Raw genomic sequence first — 21,255 nt, 5'->3', positions numbered from 1 at the left:
CAGATGAGACATTTTAGGGTGAACTTGAAGATTCAGTGCAATTGTGTAGGTATCGTGTTAACGAGCAACTGTTTACTGACACACAGATTTTTTCATACTATCAAGGCCCATAATCAAGGCATGCATGGGCGGTTATGGCTGGTTTTCGAAAGGAACCGAGCTCTCATGGATATGTAGATACCGTACAGGTTTAATCAAGATACAATCAAAACTGAAGGCTGTATCGTGTTAACGAAGAATTATTTACTGACATACTGATTTTTTTAACTATCAAGGCCCATAATCTAGGCATGAATGGGCGGATCAAGATACAATCAAAACTGAAGGCTGTATCGTTTTAACATGACTTGTTTACAGACACACGGACGCACATACTACGTACACATTACCATCGCATAAGCTCTTCTGGCCTTTGGCCAGTAAAGCTTAAAATGTCAAGAAATAAAGCCCACTGTGGACAATAAATTATAATATAAAATTGATAATTAACGCACTAAATGTAATGTGCAAGATTAGTAATTTATATTGACATTAAAGCATCAGAGACTGTTATACTTTTTCTCATTACAAGTAATAAATTAGGTGCAAGGTTAATGTAAACAATAAAACAGAAACACAAACAGAACTAGAAACATTAAAATGAGGTGTGACAAATCATAGTAATTGTTAAAATTGAAAACATCATTTTTTAAAAACAAAATTTTCATGCTTTGTAGTTGCATGATTGGTTGATTGACATTATCTTTTCATGTTAGTATAGTCAAGATGTTAAAATATCCGCTTCTTTTATTTAATTTTTCATGGTATAGTGGTTCAGCTGCTTAACTATTAATTATTTTTCTTTACTTAACCAGCCCTGGTATGCACCTTACTAAAACCAACATTGTTTTAAAGGATATGAAAATTTCCTAATGATGTGGTCCATGCTAAATTCAGCTTATACTGAAATTATTTGTTTGGTATCTTACCCTATGTACTTGCATTTTCATATTAAAAGGGGAAAAGAAACTATTTTTTAACAATTTCCTCTCTGCAGGAGACTGATTATTTTGTTTTTGTAAATGTCATGGGTCTTTTTCTTAAAATGGAAAGAAAAAGCCCTGATATTAAAGTGTTCATCCAAAATACAGATTTAAATGTTAGTTTATTCTGGCAGGGCCACAATTTTTTACACCAACATGTTCACACTGTTTAGTGCATTTCAAAATTAAATCACAATGAAATTTAAAAGAAGACTGATCATAAAGCATTAAACTGTATATATATATTTATTGCAACTGTGCTGAGATGGATGCATAAACACTCAAAAAGATTTTCAAACCTTTCCCAATTTAAGTTTACCAAACCTGTTAATCCTAGGCGTTGCCAGTAATGACCAAAGGTGCATAACTTTAACTAACATTCACAACCAACTTTGTTAAGATGAATGCGCGATCTACAGACACTTAGAGCTAAAAAATGGCTTGTGGGCTTTAAACAAGAACAAGGCAGAAACAGGTTTTCCAAAGGAACCAAGCTCTAATTGGTATCTTAATACTGTGCAAGTTTCATCAAGATACAATCAAAACTGAAGGCTGTATCCCGTTAACAAGAAATTGTTAACAGACGCATGGACGCACATACTACGTACACATTACCATCGCATAAGCTTTTCTGGCCTTTGGCCAGTGGAGCTAAAAACAACATTTGTCAACTTTTAACCGGATTCTTCTAAACATAAACATGGGTTGGTCATTCAGCCAATAATGAAGTAAAACAATATTTGCTCAAAATGTTTATGCATTATTTGCTCATATATATTTATATCATAAACAACAAATATGTAAACCGTTTGGTTTGCCTATCATTAAGTTATTTAACTGGAAATTTTCTGCAAACCATTGATGAATCTATATAAAAAATAATATAAGATTTGCATAAAAGAATTCATTGTGTCAAATTCCTTTCATCAAAACAATATCATTTTGCTGAATGACCTTCAACAATAACTGTTCTGTAACAAAGTGTAACAAATTAGTACTGTTTCATTTCTGAAGGCCTTGATTAGTTCATTCCTGTCTGAAACAACATATAGGCAAATTTCTTTAAATTATGGTTAAATTGATTTAAAGGTTACTACTCAGTAATGTTAGGAGTACCTTTGTAAACTAAATTCATGTTCATGATCTCCGTACAAAACCAATTTTAAAAGCAAACATATATGGTACTTTATGGTCAGAACTTTCTGGTATCTGGACAAGTATTCATATAAGTATCATGTGTTTCCGGTACGGATCGAAAAATCCAACCCGAGGGCACGCGCATAAGCCGATAACGAGGCTTGCCGAGTTATCGGTCACGCAGCGTGCCATTGGGTCGGATTTTTCGATCCGGACCGGAAAAACATGATTGATATTTTTTCTTGCATACCTAAAAACATGATTTTGTGAAAAAATTGACGTAGAAAACGCACTTTTGTACATTTCACCAAAAAGCGCGTGCTGACGTCATAAAGCGCAGTGATTTTAAATCACCATCGACGTCAAATAGTTCCTACAAAAATCTCGCTTTTACAATTATTAATTATTTATCTTCAATTTTAATTAAAAGTATTGTATACTATTTTTGATTCCGCTTTATAGAAATTGCGTAATATACTTTTCATAAACTATACAATAAAAGAAATAAGAAGTGGCACGTTGTTGCGCGTGACTCATCTTACATGGGGGGTGTAAGATGAGTTTCTCCAGCACCGGTCTTATGGCCGGAAACACACATCCGGTATGCAAGAAAAGTTGATCTCATCCTTGTCCATAGTACTGCCTCATTGTTTTTTTTCATACTTTTGGTCAGCTAAAGAAACTTGCAAATAAAAACACTTAAGTTTTACTGAAATTTTAGTTTTATCTTGCGTATCTTATAAATAAATAAAATAATGGCCCCAAATGACATGTCTGCATTTCTTGTTGAACAGAGTTCAACTATCAGTAATGAATTGGGAGACTGATGTCACTATACGGGTATGAACACAGTTTGAGTGGTTAAAGTGTGTCGAGTCAAGAAGACTCCACACATTCTTTGACCAGTCCAATTGCAGTTTTTATTATATGAGTAAAAAGATTTAATATCGTTCTTTGAGCCATATATATAGTTCTCATAACATACTGTTAACATATTGGAATTACTTTGGAAGATTTTCCTAAGATTATATATTTGGTAAAAGAAAAAAGAAATATATATTTATTTTCTAGTTTGTATTTAAATTTGTCCTGGTAGTTTAAGACATTCAACATAATGCTGAATATTACTTTAATAGCAGTGATTTTTGGGCTAATTGTAGGGCCAAATATCGGCCCTTTCCCCTCGCCAAAAAGCCTCCATTTTTCCAAATAAATCGCCAGTATCCCAAAAACAGAATTCAGTTTTCCCCCTTTTTCCGGAGTTTCTTTTAAATAACAATTTTAACCTGCAAAATAATTTCCCATTTCATTGAAGCTACTTCTATTTCATACATTTTTTACAGAACTTAAGAGTTACCTTTTGTGTCGGCTTGAACATAGATACGAAGAAGCTTGTAGTGTTTAGCCTTCTTTAAATCCCTCACAAATTCCAGCCCAACTGGTTGTTCAATGGCCTGGAATCCACATCCAGATGGTGTACATAGGGTGAATGAAGTGTTTATGAACTTGCTGCTAATTGCCTTCAACCAGTCACTTGAATTAGAATTTTCACTGACAGAAATTGTCAAGGTCCCAGTCGGTCCAGTCGGTGAAGGGAAAAGTCTTTTAAGGATGTGGTGACCACCGTCCAGAAATAAGACGCTAAGCTCCTGAATATATGAATACAAAACATAATTTAGTCTGTTACAACTTTTATATACATAGTTTATACACACCCTTTTAACATGCAGACATACATAACATTGATAATTGATATTCACAAGTATCAGTGTGTACTTGTTTACCCTACAAGATAGATTTTAGTGTAAAATAAGATGTCCTCAAATTCATATTTAAATTTAATTGCTCAATCACAGATGGAAGTATTTCAAAGAGTGTAAAGTAGGGTTTTTAGGGCTGCAGTGTTTGGCACTAACGGGGTCCTGGGATCCCGGGGACACCAATTTTTCGGGAGGGTCACCTGAACTTCGAAGTCCGGAATTCCGACGGGACACTTATTTTTGACTGATAAAAGCTGATCAATTAATAAATAGCGTTTTATTTATCTATTGCTTAATTTGGGGTCCCTCAATTTCTTAAAAGGTAATGTAAAAATTATATTATTATTAATACGTTGCACACACTAAAGCGAAAGTATGGCTGACGTTTTTTACTATAGTTACGTCATCAATCTATAAATAAACAGATAATTTCACAGTGCGCATGCGGGATAACGCTCCGGTTTTGTTTTTAACCCTTACCATGCTGCAATGTTTTAAGTGTAGTTCAGTTCTCACTGCTGAGTTGTTTTGAGTGAATGTTAAATATATCACCCATTGACTTTAAAGGAATTCAATTTGAATAATACTTGTTCTACAGCATTCAAACTTTCAGACAGTGATATTGAAATGTTAAAGTTTTAATTAAGCTATCAGTAATTGAAATTGATTCCACGGTAACCATGGAGACAATTTCTTCTCTAAAAATTATACTTTTATTTTGCATATGCTATTGTTTTTCATAAAAACACATTTGTGTTCATCAATAAAATCCACCAATTGAAGAATTTTTGGGTAAATGAAGATTCACACTGATATTAAACGCAATTAAATGAAAACTTATGTTATTGTTTATTTTGGACAACATTTGTTATATGGCGTGTGCTACAATATAATTGAAAAACAGCTGTTTATTGGAGAGAAACAAGCAAATATGTCAATGGTCATTCATTTGTTTTTTCTAGCTTTAGTGTTCAGATCAAGAATACAATACTATGAAGCAACAAAAACCTTTGTTAGAAAGTTATTCTGCATGTTCCCATGGCAACCAATCTTCTTTATTTGATATTCATACCAAAGTTAAAGAATTTGACCAATGTTCAGGTTTTTTATTGACTACATTACCATTATTTTATGCATATTTATCTGCTTTATCTAATTTAATGTCATAATAAATAATTTTCAGCAAATAAAAATTTACATTACGGTATTTTAGTGATACTTAGCTATGGAAAGAAGAACAGTTAACAATATACTAATGGCACAGACCTGATACCCTGTTTAAAGGATCACAAAACAATAGTCCAGTATGAAATTGATATTACAATATTACTGAATGGGAGCATGATTGATAAATAAACATTCCACAATTATGTATCTTTCAGTCATTTCATTTCAATTTTAAAAGGTTGCTATGGAAACATCAACTATGTTTTTTTTAAAAGTACAGTATACTAATAAGATACGTTTCTTAAGTTGTAGTCATTTGAGACTGCATAAACACAACATGAGACAATGAATCAAAACTATGCTTTTGACCAGTATTAATTAAATATTAAGTACACTCATGTTTCTTAAAGGAAACAAATGTTTATATTTGTTATTTCCAACCAGTGACTGAACTAGTCTTCTTTAGTAGCAGTACTCAAGACTTGGTTATAAGGACAGTATCAAAATGCATATGGTATATAATTAAATGAGCTTTAAAATAGTAAAAAAGAAGTTTATCGCATCTTCTAATGTACATGTACTGAATAAACAATAACAAGCAGTTACTTTAGATTGACAGGATAGAACCAATACTTAAAAACAAGTTGCCCATTGTACCCACTGACTGCACTAGAGGGGGATGTGCACCAGGCAACGCCCCTCACATTGTTCAAATTTACTTCTTCTATATCAGAGAAATAAGATAAAAAGTAATTTTATACATTCAAAATGCAACATCTCATACTACAAATTGCTTACATTTTTTTGGTGGGGTGGGGGGAAGAACCCATTTTATGCCATCCACCCTGGTACCATTGTAAGTAGTTAATTTTGTAACTTTATGAATTCATAAAGGGAGCATTAGTTAAAACTTATTTTTTTTCACAACAATTGTGAAATAAGTTTTTGCAACTCTCATTGGCACAATGATACCAGAGAGTGTGGTCTTGTAAGAATTTGATATAAGGCATCACTGCACATTCAAAATTTGAAAAATGCCTATTGATGCATCAAGGATTAAATTAATTCTGTGATAATAAGATAAATAGTTAATAGTTGATGGGAAATAGTAACATAATCAAAGGCCCTTATTTTTGACAACCTGACCGAAATGGCCTGCTTATATGCTTTATCTCCTTTTGGAACTGAGGCTTTTCAATTAAGTCATGTTTGATTTTTGTTAGTGGTTATTAAAATGAGTTGGGACAAGAACAATGCTTTAATTAGAGTCTAATTATGTGACTTGGTAAAAATGGTTTCCAGAAAGATCTGTAGAAACCCGGTCAGTTGCTATGGAGAACTATTCCTGAGAAAAATGGGTTTATATGCACTCCTCTTCAGCTTTTGGTACAATAAATTGCAATAAGTTGAATACTAAAAGTAAAGTCAACTTACAAATTTCCCTTTCTTTACAATGCCAGTAGTGTGAGTGGACTCTTTCCTTCCTCTTTTGGTGTTACTTTGTAGAGGACGCTGCTTCATTCTGAAGACTTCGAGCCTTTCTTTCAAACTCAAAGCTGAAATAATTCATGTTGTTTTTAAGGGTTAATAGTGGTTTAGACTAAGATATAAACAGATACTCAAATTTTTGATTGATTGTTTGGTATTTGAATGTCCAAATCACTATACAAATATTTGATGTGTTTTTTATTGTATAAATAAGATAATAAACCTTTCGCCTGATCTGTTCATACAACAATTTTCCCTAATGCCATAGGCGTGAATGTTATGCACCAGTTAATTGTAACCACGGTCCCCCCAGGTCTGGGGATAGCCAGGGAAATGGGCCATTTTGTTTACCTTTCAGTTGGTCCCTCAGTGTGGGGTGAATAATGTGGGTTTGTGTTTGCCTTAAATATAGAGGGGGATGGGCCTTACCTAGGGTCCCCGGAGTGCGGGGGCATTTGGCGGGAATTTTACCATCTGTTTGTCCCCGCAGGACGGGGATTTTAGCCGGGGTCGGCTGGACCGAAAGTCGAAGTTCCCACTATTCCCAAGACCTGGGGAAGAGTGGGGCGTGATAACAATTGACTGGTGCATTATGACACAGTATAAACGCATCTTATGCATATGGTCGGGTATTATAAACAGACCCAGTAATCATACAATAACTGGCTATAAGACAAGTGAAACCAAACAAGTTTCAAATATTTTCAGGGAAATATAAATGACCTGGCCAATTAAGGAAGAAGAGTTCCAATTAATTTTGCAATAGAATTCAAATCGCAGTGACGATATGAACGCAATGTGCTACTTACATACATGTGCTTGCCACTGTTTTCTGCGTGTCAATATATCGTTTGTGCTTAGAAACGTTACTGTATGGTATAGCACTTTATTAAATATATTTCCTGTATTGTTATAAAAAAGGAGTCAAAAGCCACTTTTGTTTTCAATTGAATTTTTTAAGCAACTGTGCACCATATGAATTTGCAAGAAAAAATTGTTGAAAAGTGACAAACTTTGTATTAATGTGTACAATGCATTAAAACTCACAAACTGAAGTACCACATAGTTTACAATATATTTATTTTTTTTGCAGTTTCATCTTATTTTGCATTAAAAAGATAATGGGTACGTCTACCTTGTAGAATTCATTCCTTATGCGCAAATTGCGAAAAAAATGTTGAAAACAGACATTAACTTGGTATTAATGTGTACAATGCATTGAAACTCACCAACTGATGTACCACATAGTTTACAATTTATTTATTTTTCCCAGTTTTATCGTATTTTCCATTAAAAAGATTAAGGATATGTCTACCTTGTAGAATTCATTCCTTATGCGTGAATGGCTAGTCGATGTTTTCACGCGATATTACCAAGTTAGGTATATAGCTATATATACGGCTCATCTGTAGTAAGCCTTCGTAGCCCAGTTGATACAACACTGGACTGCAATTTTGGCGACACGGGTTCAAACCCGATTATATTAAATAACTGTCCTGAGATTCTTTACAGAAAAAAACTTTTTTGGTGCCAATCTGGTGTACAGTCGCTTTAAAAGTTCCCTTGTTGGTTTTGTTTTTCCATAGTTATATTAATTGGTTTTGATTTTCCAGTTATATTTAGTAAAGGTCAATCCCAAACGAGGCTGCTCGTCCTACAGAAAACCCCTCTGTTATCAATTAGCGTCATTTAATCATCGCTGGTCAGATCTCGCATTGTTTACAAAGAGGAATGCAGTGGACATGAGATTGTTCGTTTTTCTGTTCAAAATGAATTGCATTTTGTTGGGATAGGGAAATTAAAAAGAATAATCAGGATCAGAATCTGTTGTGTGAACTGCAAAAACAAAGAAGGGTAAAATGCCTGGCTTTAGCGAATAGTTATAGTTTACTAGATCTTTTAATATATTCCGATTCATTTCGATTACGGAATATTTCTTCAAAACAATTACCCAATATTGGAGTATAAATTTTGCCATTTGTTTGCATCAATTTTGCCATTCATTTCCTAGTTCAGATTCAAAGAATATTTATTTGGTTATAGAGACCTTGGATCTAGGAGCATGGTCATTGCATGTGCCATATCATCTCATGAGGTGTGAACATGTAGCAATTATGCATGTTAATGAATACCTGTAATGGGGCACCCTAGGGTTCCTTATTTGAGAACAATTGATCATTCCTATACACTTAATGACAATACTTGCATATTTATTTGAAAATTGTAGTGCTGTTGTGCTTGTTGTAAATAAAACAAGCCTATCAGCCATGCATTAGTAAAGTATCTTCTGGGCTTGATAAAACACCATATAGCATGGCTTGTTAAAAAATTTGATGCCAAGCAATATAGTAAAAGAATTAGGTCTTGTTCATCTGAACGTCCAATTTCGATGACTTATGCTAGAGAGCATATTAAAATATTTGGCTACCCAGTGCAGTATTCTATTTAAAAACATTGGAGACTTATTCATGGCCCATCCTGGTCCTATAAACTACAAGAAATATAGAAAAATATCTTAAAATGTGTGTCATTTCTGGTCCAATGGTTCTTCACACTATTTAAAATGAAATTGTTATCTGAACTGGTTGTTACACTAAATCTTACTTGGTTCTTGCTCTGAGCATGTACTCGGTCGCCTCTCCTTCACTGACCCTGAATCCCCTGCGGCAATGTCTTAAAAAAAATATGAAACACATTAATTTCAAATTGATGCATTTAAAATAATTTAGTTAAGATAAGACAAGGTATTTCAGAGAACTGTTATGTATTTCTTGTCTGGCACTCAATACTTAATAATAATGAAGTCTTACCTCATTAATTTAGTATGTAGCTGCTAATACATATCTAAATGCAATACATGATGTATTTACTGAGATATTAGCTTAAATGTACTTCCATGCAAAACCTGAACGAGAATTTCTTAGTTGAATAAAAAAGCATATTTTTTTTTAATTAAATGCAACCTTGAGTTACCTAACTTGGCTAATTAAGTAAGTTGGATGGTTGAGCACCATTGTATTAAGACTCAATGCAATACATCAAGTAGTTGCTGTGATATTGTCCTATGTAAGCTCAAATGCAGAACCTCAAACAGAATTCTAATTAATAAAGGCCCATTATTTGCATTATATATTCAAATAAGAGTTATCTAACTTCATTGATTTAGTAGTTTAGATAGTTGGGAATACATATCCAAAGTTTTAATGCAGAGATAATAAATGATGTTTTCAACTGAGATGACAACTTTAAGCTGCACTTTCACAGATTGAACGTTTTGACAACTTTTTTTTTTATTACTTTTTTGTCTTTGAATGAGCAAATTTCTGCGAAAACCTACAGAAACCAGTCATACAAGTTTGCTGACAAAAAATTAGATCGCATATTTTTTATATTAAGTTCAAATATTGATCTTTTATGGTTTTTCTTTTTTCTTCATTCTGATCTGTTGTCGGCAATCTTTTGTCATTAGTTTGCAGATTATTATCATATTTATGCAAAATTTGCTCTTTAAGTCTTGAGTATTAGCAGGAATTTAATATTTTCATGTCAGAATTCCAGAGATTAGGGGGAAGAAAGATTCAAACCCTTTAAATGTGTATAATAGACAATACAGTTAGTTTGAACTATCAGAGAAGGTTTACAATTGCATACCATCAAGCTTGGTCCCACAGCTTGCACAAAACTGGGCATCTCCACGTCTTTCCTTTCCACATATGTGACAATACATCTTTCTGAAAAGTAATAAACAATGTTCTACAATTTTAGTAATGGAATGTAGTTTATTTCAGCTCTAAAATATAAACTTAATAATTTGGATGAACGTTTTTTCTTCGCCAATTTGTTTAGTTATCCTTTATCTTTTAATTTTGAAATACTATCTTTGTCTAGAGTAACAAGTTTTGATTGGTTAAAATCATTGTTTTAATTTTTGGCATAACCCAAATATGTTTGACTATTTTTGGTTTACATATCTTCATTGGGTATTTGATTTAAAAGAGGATTACATCGTTAATTTGAGAAAAAAAATATATAATTCTAGACAAGCAACCAAAAAATAATAGCAATGACTCGAGTACATGCATGTCACACAAAAATATATAGGTACAATAAACAATAAACCTTTTGCATACCTGTGCACATGATTAAAATATGTATATATTAGAATAATGCTTAGGTTTCCTTATGTATTACCTTCAATTGTTAAATGATCACCTGGCCTAATGGTGCACAATTATTTGCCAAAGACTAACCATTAATTTTTTTATGGGTTACAGCAACAGATACTTAAATGTGACTCATGGATCATCTCCTTTATTGGAGAACCTCTTGCAGGTCGTGCCAGTTACGCAGACGCAGTAAATCACCCACATATCATGGTATACCATATCTGGCTGAGGGAAACCTATTATAAAGCGCAAAATCAGGTTTGCTACTTTCCACTTTCGAAGTTCGACTTGTGAAAAGGAGGTCCTGTGTTGACATTTTTTTTACCCTAAAGAAAAATGACAGCAAAGTGTAAATTATTATCTGCGCAGCTTAATTTTTGGTCATGTACTGATCAACTTTCTTGCTAATTGTTCATGCCCAATTTAATTTTAAGTCACATCGGGTGACTCATCCAGCTTAATTTGTATCCCTTTACTTGAAATTGTTATACTTTACTTGGAATTTTTATACTTTCTATCATAAACCAAAGATAGTCTAAAATAATAGACGTGTTATAAGGGATTCTTCCAATCCCTGTGAAGGATTTGCCATATCAAAAATCTAAAAAAAAATCCGTCGACGTACAATTATTTGGACTAAAACCAAAGACAACAGACTGGCCAGAAATTCTGTAAATATAATGACAAAACCCAAAAAGTAGGACATTGCAGCTTATACCAGCTCAGGGCTTTTTCTGCCCATTTTGGGAAAAAGACCCTAGACATTTTGGGAAATTTCACGTCGTGAAAATGCCAAAATTGGGAAATTTTACAGTTAAAAGAAAAAGCTGTCTAGTCTCCAGCGAATAAAGAAATGATTTAATATAAGTTTATTTTCCCTTTGAAAGAACCAAAAAAGATCAATCCTTGGGGTGTAAATATGTATTGCAATAAATCATGACAGATAATAGTTCATACTGATCTCTGAATGTGATGAAAATGAACGATTTTCAAGTTCGAATTTCATAAATTTAGTCTTATTTTTTCACAATATGTTTTTAGCATGCTTGAAGTCATGGTTATCATGTCATGCACTAAAGTATCATTAATTGAAGCAATAATTATGTATATTTTTCCCTAGTTATTGTAAAAAAAACTCCCCTTTTCGTAAATAAAAAAGACGAAAAGCTAGTAAATAGATATGGATATGCCATTGGACAGGAAGGTGGCTTAGTATAAATATATCAAGTCCTCCCACCCCCATCCAAAACAAAGGAACAGCTGATCACGTAAGATAACAAAGGTTTAATTTCAAAATTGTTGCCACAAGAATTCTCTGCACAAGGACCGTTCGCTACTTTTAGCTGGGATGGTTGAAGTCATTAGTCTGCCATAATAAAACAAAAGCATCAAAAGAGTCGTTGAGGGCCATTAAGGTTGACTAACATGCCCCACCCCCCATGTCTGTGAGTATACCAGTGAAAGCTTGAGAAATTGGGCTGTGTTTTTATCTTCCAGGTGGCCCTGCAGTGCGGGGTATTTGGCAATGATTGCACCTTACCTAGGGGCATCTTATGCAGATTTTACCAGCATTTTGTCCCTGCAGGACGGGGATTTACCCGGGCTTGGCTGTACTGAAAGTCAAAGTTCATGCTGTTTCCTGGGCCAGGGGGGGGGGGGGGAGGCTGTGGTTACAATTAACTGGTGCATAGACAGAATGACCCTTATAAATGACAATCTAGCACTTAGCAGCAAATGTAAGAGAAAGAGAAAGTTATTTTATTTCAAGAATATTCCATTATCTAAAATATAAAACCTACAGTACAGACCGCTGCACACACAAAAATCACCATCTAAACCACGTGTTGGATCTGAGACTGAGAGACAATTAATAAAACTAGTTTGCAAAAGCAATGCTATGTTCCAACTCTTTTAAACCTGAAAAGCATTAAGTCGTGCATAGAATTGTAGTAAACAAGATTACCTTCTAATAAACTTCACAATCAAAACTCTTTCTCTTAACTCAGTAACTGTTTAATAAATCAACCTTTCGCTTCTAAGTGTTCGGCAGGAATGGGATGGAAATGCTTCTGAAACTGCCGCTTACATCATTTCCGGTACTTCAAAGGTCAATTATGTCCGGGATTGCAGAAAGGTCAAATAAAATCACCGGAAAAATATAACTGAGCGGCGGGTTATAAATAACTCCGGAGTAGGTCAAATAAGTCCGGACTAGGTCAATAATTATCCCCGGAAAAATCTAATTATTACGATCTCCGGAATTCTTGGTTGCAATTCCCGGAGATGATTATTCTTATGATCTCCTGGTTTCTGACTAAAGAGTTATTATAATTATGATCTCCGGGATTCTTGTATGAAAATCCCGGAGATAATCATAATTATGATCTCCGGGATTCTTGTGTGCAAATCCCGGAGATAATTGTAATTATGATCTCCGGAGAATTAATTCCCGGGGATAATATTTTTTCTATTGAAATATATAGGCAAAATTATGATCTCCGGAAAGGTGAACTCCGGCCTTCCATAGTTTCTATATTTTTATCAAATTGCACTTCAACAGAAAAAGTTGATGGTTTAAGTAATAGCTGGATGACATGATGTGAATTCTTAATGATTAAAATATTGGGCGGAGTGACACTTCATGTCATCTTACTGACTTAGAATACAACCTCATTGACTGATACATTGACAACGCAAAAGGCGGACCTTTAAACACCCGCGAACGTTAAAATTCTACTACTTAATGGTTGCCTATCAGCAATCTCATTGGCTAAAATTGTAGGTTGTATTCTAAATAACTATTCATATTTGCTCGTATGATTAAGTATCTCTCCTACAGCGACTATATTAAACACAATTATTATTAGCGTTCACGGTCGACCTTTTGTAGTGGCATAATGCTGTCTGTGGTTTGGCTGTGGAATGCCAGTGTCTGGTGATTCAACGAGTAGTTGGGGTGTACAGGGGAGACTTTGTTTATGCATTTTCGGTTTAGGCGGGAATCTTGTATTGTGTATGATCTGTTATTATATTGGGAAACAATTTTCGTGAACATTTTTGGAACATGACGCAGTCACCTGGGTTCAGTGTCGGTAAAGGCTTGGCATTTCTTTTATGGTGCCAATGTTTTATTTTTCACGTATGGTTTGCATGTTTTTATGCGCTGATTTGATGTCGACCGTTTTTTTTAGTTAATTGCTCATTAGAAGTTGGCAAAATCGACCTGAGGCGCCGGGACATAAGATGCTGCACCGGTGAATAGACCACATGGTAGAGGAGTTTGCGAAATTCTAACGAAACGAGGTATGCGTCGGCTTTGTGTTATACGTGTAGCTGTTTGGACAGCGGATTCTGATGGTCATTAGAGCTAGCCCCCACATAATGACGTCTCGCGAACTCTCGCGTTATTTAGTGCAATAAGCGTCCGCGTGATCGAAATCTCGGCTTCACCAGGCGCTTACCGTGAACTGGTCTAATGAGGTCACGTGTTGAAAATTCCAGTTTTTCGCGAATCTTTCAAACCCCTCAGATTTTGAACTGTGTCGCGTCGTCAGTTTTTATCCGTACGGACTACCGAATCGGCTGAAGTGTACTAACCATGGTTTAGCTTGAAATGTTTATCAAATGCATAAACTATTTGTGATGGCTGAATGCGGTGACCAAAATCACGTTTTGTTTGTATTCGAACATGAAAAGGTCGCACGAGACATTTTGCCAAGGTCGCTCGGGAATTTCATGCGGCTATGTGTTCTTATATATATATAAATATATTCATGTAGCTAGCACGTCATTACTATATTTAGCCTCCTGAAATATACCTAGGCTCGTAAGATACTGGGGTTTCCGCCAGTTATTACAATTAAATGAAAGGCTGTATCAACATTTTGTGTTTTTGTTATAATAATATTTGAATTAGAGGATTGACCGTGTACTTGTTATAAAAGGACTGATTTTATTTATCAATTATATATAATAAATAAATACACGATGTTAGACGCGATGTTACGTCTTCTTCTTGACCTTCAGCCGAACAGATATATGTTCTACGGATTGGTGGCCATCCTGGCTGTGTTGTTAACTGTCATACTACTGCAGATTAATTGGGTCCTGCTGCTGTACAGGGAGAAGGTGGTACCCGCCTTTCTGGTTTTACTGGTGACAGGAGCGCTGGCCGCCGGCGGACACCACTTCCTGTTTCCAGACGCCTGTAAATGTGGCCTGAACAAGATTCAAGGTAAACTACTAAATTTAGAATGCTGGCCTTATCTTTTTATTTCTATATTGTATGTAAACAGGCTTTAATTATTGCCCCCGGCGTCTTGCGTTTTGATTGGAATGTTTTATCTTTTATATCAAAATGTATTAAACACAAATGTACCTTTAGTAAATATTTAAAACAATTAGCTAACTTCAATGAGTATGTCATAAAACTTGTGTTTGTGCCAAATCAGATTGAAATCATATTTCATACAAATACAGAAGTATTGATATTGTGTACAGAACGATATTGAATGAGATTAAAAATCCAATAAAGACTAACTGGACAAATATGGTTGAACAAATGTTATGCAGTTATGGATTTCAAGAAATAGCTCAAGATGAGGGCCATACAAATACATGTATGAGCATGCTTCAGTCCCATGATAAGGCCATGATACATTCATTCAACAATGGAACAGTAGATTAGAAAAAACTCAATCAGAGCGACGTTTTAAATGGTATTTCTTCTGTTGTTTTTTCACTTGATGGACGAAAATAAAACCCGCCTGAACATTAGTTGTTGTTTTTAATGTCCAGATCATTATATACATATATATATATATTTTTTAATCATGGTTTCACAGTCTGATTTTCACACAGGCAGTGAAGATACGTTTAAATACTATTCTGCTCTTTTATAAAAATGTATACAGCGTTTGAGGACATCCTTCCTGACAACATCTGGGACCAACCTGTGGCTACGGAGATGGTGGTAGGGGCACTTAAGGCCCATCGCTTAGCCCGGAGCCGGAAGCCGCTGTTGTTGTCCTTCCATGGCGGCACAGGAACCGGAAAGACCGCACTGAGCATGCTTATGGCCAAAACTATGTTTGGGTATAAGCATGGAGAAGAATCTGGCGCCTCGGGGGTTTATATAATTGATGAACTAGTTGGTGCATCTAAGGAAGACAAGTTGGTATGAAGCCACATGCAATAACCTGCAGTTCAATAAACATAACGTATATTTATAGCAGTAATACTAACGCTCGACTAATATGTCTGACCTTCAAAAGCGTAGACCGACGTTGACTGGATCTTCTCGGGTATATTGTCACATTACCAACATGGTAGTTTTATATTAATTAATTCATACATGTAAGATTAATTTCCTTTTTGATTGTAGGTATTAATTATTTAAGAAAACTTACAACTTACATGTTTTAACAGTTTGCAAATCATTTTTTTTTATTTTATTTTGAACATTTAAGTCAAGTGAGATATCTAATTTTGCCTGTTTGAGGTTCCTTTTTTTAGCTTTGCATTGTAAAACCCCTTTTATTAGCTTTATTCAACGGAAAACATTGTTGTTCTTCAAATCCTTTCCAACCTCAAATAGGAGTATGTACGGACAACGCTAGATGGCGCCCTAAGGTCTGGCCGTGGTTCGCTGTTCGTGTTTGAAAGCATGGAGGCACTACCAGGCAATACAAGTCAACTACTGAGAACACTACTTGAGGACAGTGAATCTGAATATCCTTGTAAAAATGAGTCCATCTTTATCATGAACACGTGAGTTTAAAATATTCATTCTCAGTGTATTCTGAAAGTTTTTTTTTTTCAAATGATTCCACATCAAGTGTAAAGGTTAGGGTTTTATAAATTCTTAGATAAGTTTCCGTCAAACATGTTATTTAGAAATCATCATAAGGTGATACTTGGAAACAATATTATATTATAAGGTGTGCATGATATAGTAGATAACAGGTTAAGGCTTCAAGCGATACAAGTATGCGCGCTTTATCTCTTCAGCCACATCGGGTCCACTGAACTGGCAGCGGTGGCGCTCAAATCGTGGCTTGAAGGCGCAGACCGCGAAAGCATAAATCGTCGAGAGCTACAGACCGCTATTACTGTCGCTTCCGGCAACACCGGCAATCGATCAGGTGTGCTCATATTTCGAACTATACATAAGTAAAAAGTCTAATCATGTTAAACTCCAAGTAGGACATAAGATAACAAATAGCCCGATTAACTATTTCCCGAAATTTCGGTATAAGTATGATGTTTGACTAAATTTCTTCAAAGCATTGAATGCATCACTTTAACCTTTTTGCATAAATGAATCTGTTGAAGCATACGGTACCATAAAGCTTTTAACAAAAACTACATGTAGGCTGCTCTGTAGACGTGTTCTAAAACACACGCCTTTGTTCTATAGTTTACCTTCTTAAAGTTACCCTCACTTAAAGCCCACAGGTGGTACCGGATAATGGTCGACCATGGACTGATCACCGAGAGTATTCCTTTCCTGCCGCTCGAGCGCCCTAGCGTCCGCCGCTGCATTATCCGCGAGATGTTCTTTCTTCATAACATGGACCGGAAGTTAGATGACGTTGGAGAGGTCATGCGCAACCGAGAGTTCTATTCTGTCGGTCACCCCGTATTCGCCAAAAAAGGATGTGCCAACATAAGTGAAACTGTTAAACGATTTTCAAAAGCAACTAAATAACCCACTACCGCTGTTGAAAATCATCTGAAATATGTAGCATAAACATTTTTAGTTTGTATTGTTAGATATCGTATATTAACTTTTTATTAACGATTTAAAAAAGCTATCCTGACTCATTTTCACCCGAGGCATAATATATATGCTCTGAAGAATAATCGTCACTTGTCATCTGTTTTATTATCTCAATTACAATAGAAAGCCAACCACATTAATTCATAGAAAATCAAAACGAATAATTTCCGTACGAGTCTCTCTCGAAAGACGAAGTTAAGTTTCAAAAATATATACTTCATTACCTAGTTCGATGGTTTCATTATTTCGTATCAATAAAAGAAATAATACTTTCATAAAGCTATGACACAAATGACGTGCATTATCGAATGATGATCCGCTATCGACAAATCACAACTTTTGTTCAAATGGCATCCATATTGTTTTCCTGTGTCATACACGTTAAATGAACGTTGCATTAATACTTTTAAGTTTTATGCAAGTCCAAAAAACATTTTGCACTCTTTTTCGTTACCAAAGCAACAACATTTATTGTCTTATAAAAATAAAAAATAAAATTAAATACACATTCTTTAAAAACCCTTTCTTGACATACCAAGTTTCATGAACGGACCTTAAATAAATAAAGAGTTATGCCATAATCCAGTCAAAAAGTAGTATATGCTATATTCTTGTTGCCGTTACAACCACATGTTTGTCTGGCAAAGGAACCGACGCACACAACCTCTGTCTATATACCAACTTAATAGCCATAGCTTGCATACCTCTTGAGCCATTTCTGGATCCAGTTTTCTCCAGGAGTGACGACCTGACGGACGGACGGACAGTAAACTTAGGATATATTCCTGTCAGGTGAAACCGGTTAGGAAGCGAAAGCACAATCTGTATGTAGGACTATTTATCCGTTTTTGTTGATCTGCAATTATCTACAAAACAAACGTCATCCTGAACGGCCATTGCTGATATTAAAGTCCAGAAGTTAAATAATTATTCTTTATTGTATAAATAAGATCTCGACATGCTCCTTTAATAATAAACACTCGTCAAGGTAATTGTTCTTTTCGTTGCATATAAACACACGCAAACGGTTTGGAAAATGAGTTTGTCCAACATTGAAAGAGCAGGAACGATTTAAAAGATATCATGGATATCATTCTATGGTTGTGTGTGTTGTATATAAAAACTGAAGGAGAGATTGTCCCCCTTCTTATTATAGAAAGTATGTACACCATTTCTCAACTCCTCAATGTAGAAAATAAACAGTTTCTCCATACAACAGCGCTGTACATCATTACAGCCTTCATACTATTCATAAAAATCCACATTCACTTTTACTTTTTAAAATCAAAGCGCTTAAAGCGTTGACAGGCTTTCGACCTGTGAGTATAGTCATGTCATGGCGAATGGAACGGGAATTGTTAGAAGATTTCGAAGTTTATCTCAGTAATTTCAGCCAAGAGTCTTGAGTATTGTAATTGCGTATTGGTATAAAAATCTAAAAATATTTGCGAAGGAATTCTTGAGCAAGCATATACTATCTTTAAATTAAATTTTAATTTGTCTTACAATAACATGACTTTACTTTCAAAAGGTACCAGGCCAAAAGCCTTTCAACGCTTTAAGTTCTTTTATTCATATTCATACGCAGGAAACTGCAAGGAATGTTAAAACAACGTTCGGTCATGCTTTTCGGCGAAATATGGAGTTTTATCAGTCAATAAAAATAGTAAAAATATCAACTTTTAAGTAGCTCACCCCTGATGAAGATCTTAACTTGATCTCTTCAAGTTTTATACTTATAACAGTTGTTGTTAAGCACAGGACTATAAATCTTTTGCGCGTTTCAAAATAAAGGTTCGAATTCATCCAGAAGCACAATATTTATTTATATTTTTGTTATTCCTTTTTATCAGCTGACATTTTTTTACAAATGTTTATACTGTACTTTCATTAGAAAACAATAAAATACATTTGTACACCTAAATATTAGCTTCTTTGGGGATTTCATTACTTGCAGGCCCGACTGAAATGGCTGGTTGGGAATTTCAACCACGAATATCTTTATAAAAAAGGGACGGTAAAACATTTTTTGGCATAGGTTAAAGCTGCACTCTCACAGATTAAATGTTTTGACAACTTTTTATTTTTTGTCTAAGAACGAGCCAATTTTTGCCACAATCCATGGAAACCAGTTATATAAGACTGCTGACAAAATATTAGATCGTAGATTTTTCTATTTAAGTTCAAAAATTGATGTTTATGCATTTTTCTTAAACCATAAGTAACGGTTTAAGCTATAAAACATTAATTTTCGAATGGAAATATCAAAATCTACTATCTGATTTTTTGTCAGCAATCTTACATTGGGTTGTAGATATTTATGCCAAAATTTGCTCTTTCCAAGACAAAATCTGTGAGAGTGCAGCTTTAAAGTTAATTATTGAAAAAAAAAACAGGTCATGGATATTATAAGAACTTGTTGATTTTGCTTTAAAACATCGATTTTTCAATTTTTACGATTGACTGCTCCAGCTTTACCCGGAGTGCCCAATCGACACCTGCTGGTAACCCTCATGAAGCTATTAAAATAAACGCTCTGAATTGTTTGACCACTCAGTATATAGAGAGAAATGATGGCCTAAACAGAAATGTACCTTTAATATTGGCGAGAGGCCGTGGTGTTACACTACATTATGGGAGAAATACTGAAAGGGCGATGTTTGACGTTCCCCCACCGAAAAGTAACTATGTGTAAAAATTGTGTGTATTGTTATCCATATCTCCAATTTTATCATTAAATTTTATCTTACTATCAGTCATGAGAAGTCATCAAATGTATTTATGTTATACGCAATTTGAAATATTACTCGCTATTTAATTAAGGCTCCTTGTTATTGACAATTTCTGACTCGTTACGGGAATTCCATTATATCAAACTTACATCTTTGTATTACTCTCACCGATTAGTTTAATCATTTTATTACGAGTATATGTATTAGACATTTTACATGAACAGAACAGAACAGAACAGAACAGAACATATATTTTATTAAGACTTATACAAAGTGCATCATCTTCTTAACCACATATGAATAATAAATAAACAAACACATGGTATGACATAGGTTATACATAATATGGAATAGAATCATAAATACATTCAAAATAATAAATAAATATATATTCAAATCAGGTGAGGATGAACAAAACTATTATAATTATAAGTCAATATTTAAAGTTGATCTTCTAATACTCAGAGCTTGTTTGACAAATAAGGACAGTTTTATAAGTTCTTGTTTATTTCATGTGTTTAACAGTTCGATGAACTTAAAAACAGACGGACGTAAATAATAATACCGTTTTATGTATTTCTTTCTTATAGTTTCAAAACGTGTACACGTACAAATAAAATGAAATTCGTCTTCTATATCTCTTGAGTTACAGCATAAACAATGTCTTTCTTCACGTTGTATTCGATTACGATTATATCTACCCGTTTGAATCCTTAACGGGTGTGCAGAAAGTCTAAATCTGCAGAAAAATAGTCATAAGCTTTAAGGTAATAAATCCAAATAATCTTCATACACAAAAGTAGTCTTAAATTCCTTATACAAAAATAAAACTGGGTTATCAAGGGATCTATACCATTCTTGCTTAAAACAATCAATTATTCTTGTTTTAAATTCAGTTAGAAAGTACTTTTTATTTATCATATTAGGATTATTGAATACGTATGCAAAACCATACTGGCTCAAAAGCTTTTTAACATTTGATACCCAGTTAATTTTTCTATT

General features: G+C 34.3%; 2 protein-coding genes across 3 annotated transcripts; one reads left to right on the top strand and one right to left on the bottom strand.

Moving 5' to 3' along the window:
- Positions 1–3,454: 3,454 nt before the first annotated feature.
- Positions 3,455–11,035, bottom strand: LOC128206955 (uncharacterized). 2 transcript variants are annotated; one of them, XM_052909705.1, is made up of 5 exons: positions 10,825–11,035; positions 10,226–10,305; positions 9,179–9,247; positions 6,521–6,642; positions 3,455–3,808 (listed from the first exon to the last, which is right to left on the bottom strand). In XM_052909705.1, the coding sequence occupies exons 2-5, from the start codon at positions 10,299–10,301 to the stop codon at positions 3,506–3,508; spliced, it is 570 nt and encodes a 189-aa protein (XP_052765665.1). In that variant the 5' UTR covers positions 10,302–10,305; positions 10,825–11,035; the 3' UTR covers positions 3,455–3,505. The 2 variants fall into 2 exon arrangements, with proteins under 2 accessions (XP_052765665.1, XP_052765666.1); XM_052909706.1 differs by lacking the exon at positions 10,825–11,035 and having other exon boundaries at positions 10,226–10,325.
- A 3,547-nt stretch (positions 11,036–14,582) lies between these two features.
- LOC128206630 (torsin-1A-like) lies at positions 14,583–18,023 on the top strand. The gene is made up of 5 exons (XM_052909213.1): positions 14,583–14,974; positions 15,654–15,916; positions 16,337–16,509; positions 16,750–16,883; positions 17,190–18,023. Exons 1-5 carry the CDS (start codon positions 14,728–14,730, stop codon positions 17,447–17,449), a joined length of 1,077 nt encoding a protein of 358 aa, XP_052765173.1. The 5' UTR covers positions 14,583–14,727; the 3' UTR covers positions 17,450–18,023.
- Positions 18,024–21,255: the final 3,232 nt, after the last annotated feature.

The sequence above is a fragment of the Mya arenaria genome, chromosome 10 (assembly GCF_026914265.1).
Source record: "Mya arenaria isolate MELC-2E11 chromosome 10, ASM2691426v1".
NCBI lineage: Eukaryota > Metazoa > Mollusca > Bivalvia > Myida > Myidae > Mya > Mya arenaria.
Note: the sequence above shows the minus strand (reverse complement) of the source record. Positions and strands in the feature narration are given on the sequence as shown.

Coding starts and splice junctions, on each gene's coding strand:
- LOC128206955 (XM_052909705.1), bottom strand. CDS start 10,301: ATGTATTGTCACATATGTGGAAAGGAAAGACGTGGAGATGCCCAGTTT. Junction 9,248..10,225: donor CTGTGGGACCAAGCTTGATG/GTATGCAATTGT, acceptor ATTTTTTTTAAG/ACATTGCCGCAGGGGATTCA. Junction 6,643..9,178: donor ATGCTCAGAGCAAGAACCAA/GTAAGATTTAGT, acceptor GAATTATTTCAG/CTTTGAGTTTGAAAGAAAGG.
- LOC128206630 (XM_052909213.1), top strand. CDS start 14,728: ATGTTAGACGCGATGTTACGTCTTCTTCTTGACCTTCAGCCGAACAGA. Junction 14,975..15,653: donor TGGCCTGAACAAGATTCAAG/GTAAACTACTAA, acceptor AAATGTATACAG/CGTTTGAGGACATCCTTCCT. Junction 15,917..16,336: donor CATCTAAGGAAGACAAGTTG/GTATGAAGCCAC, acceptor AACCTCAAATAG/GAGTATGTACGGACAACGCT.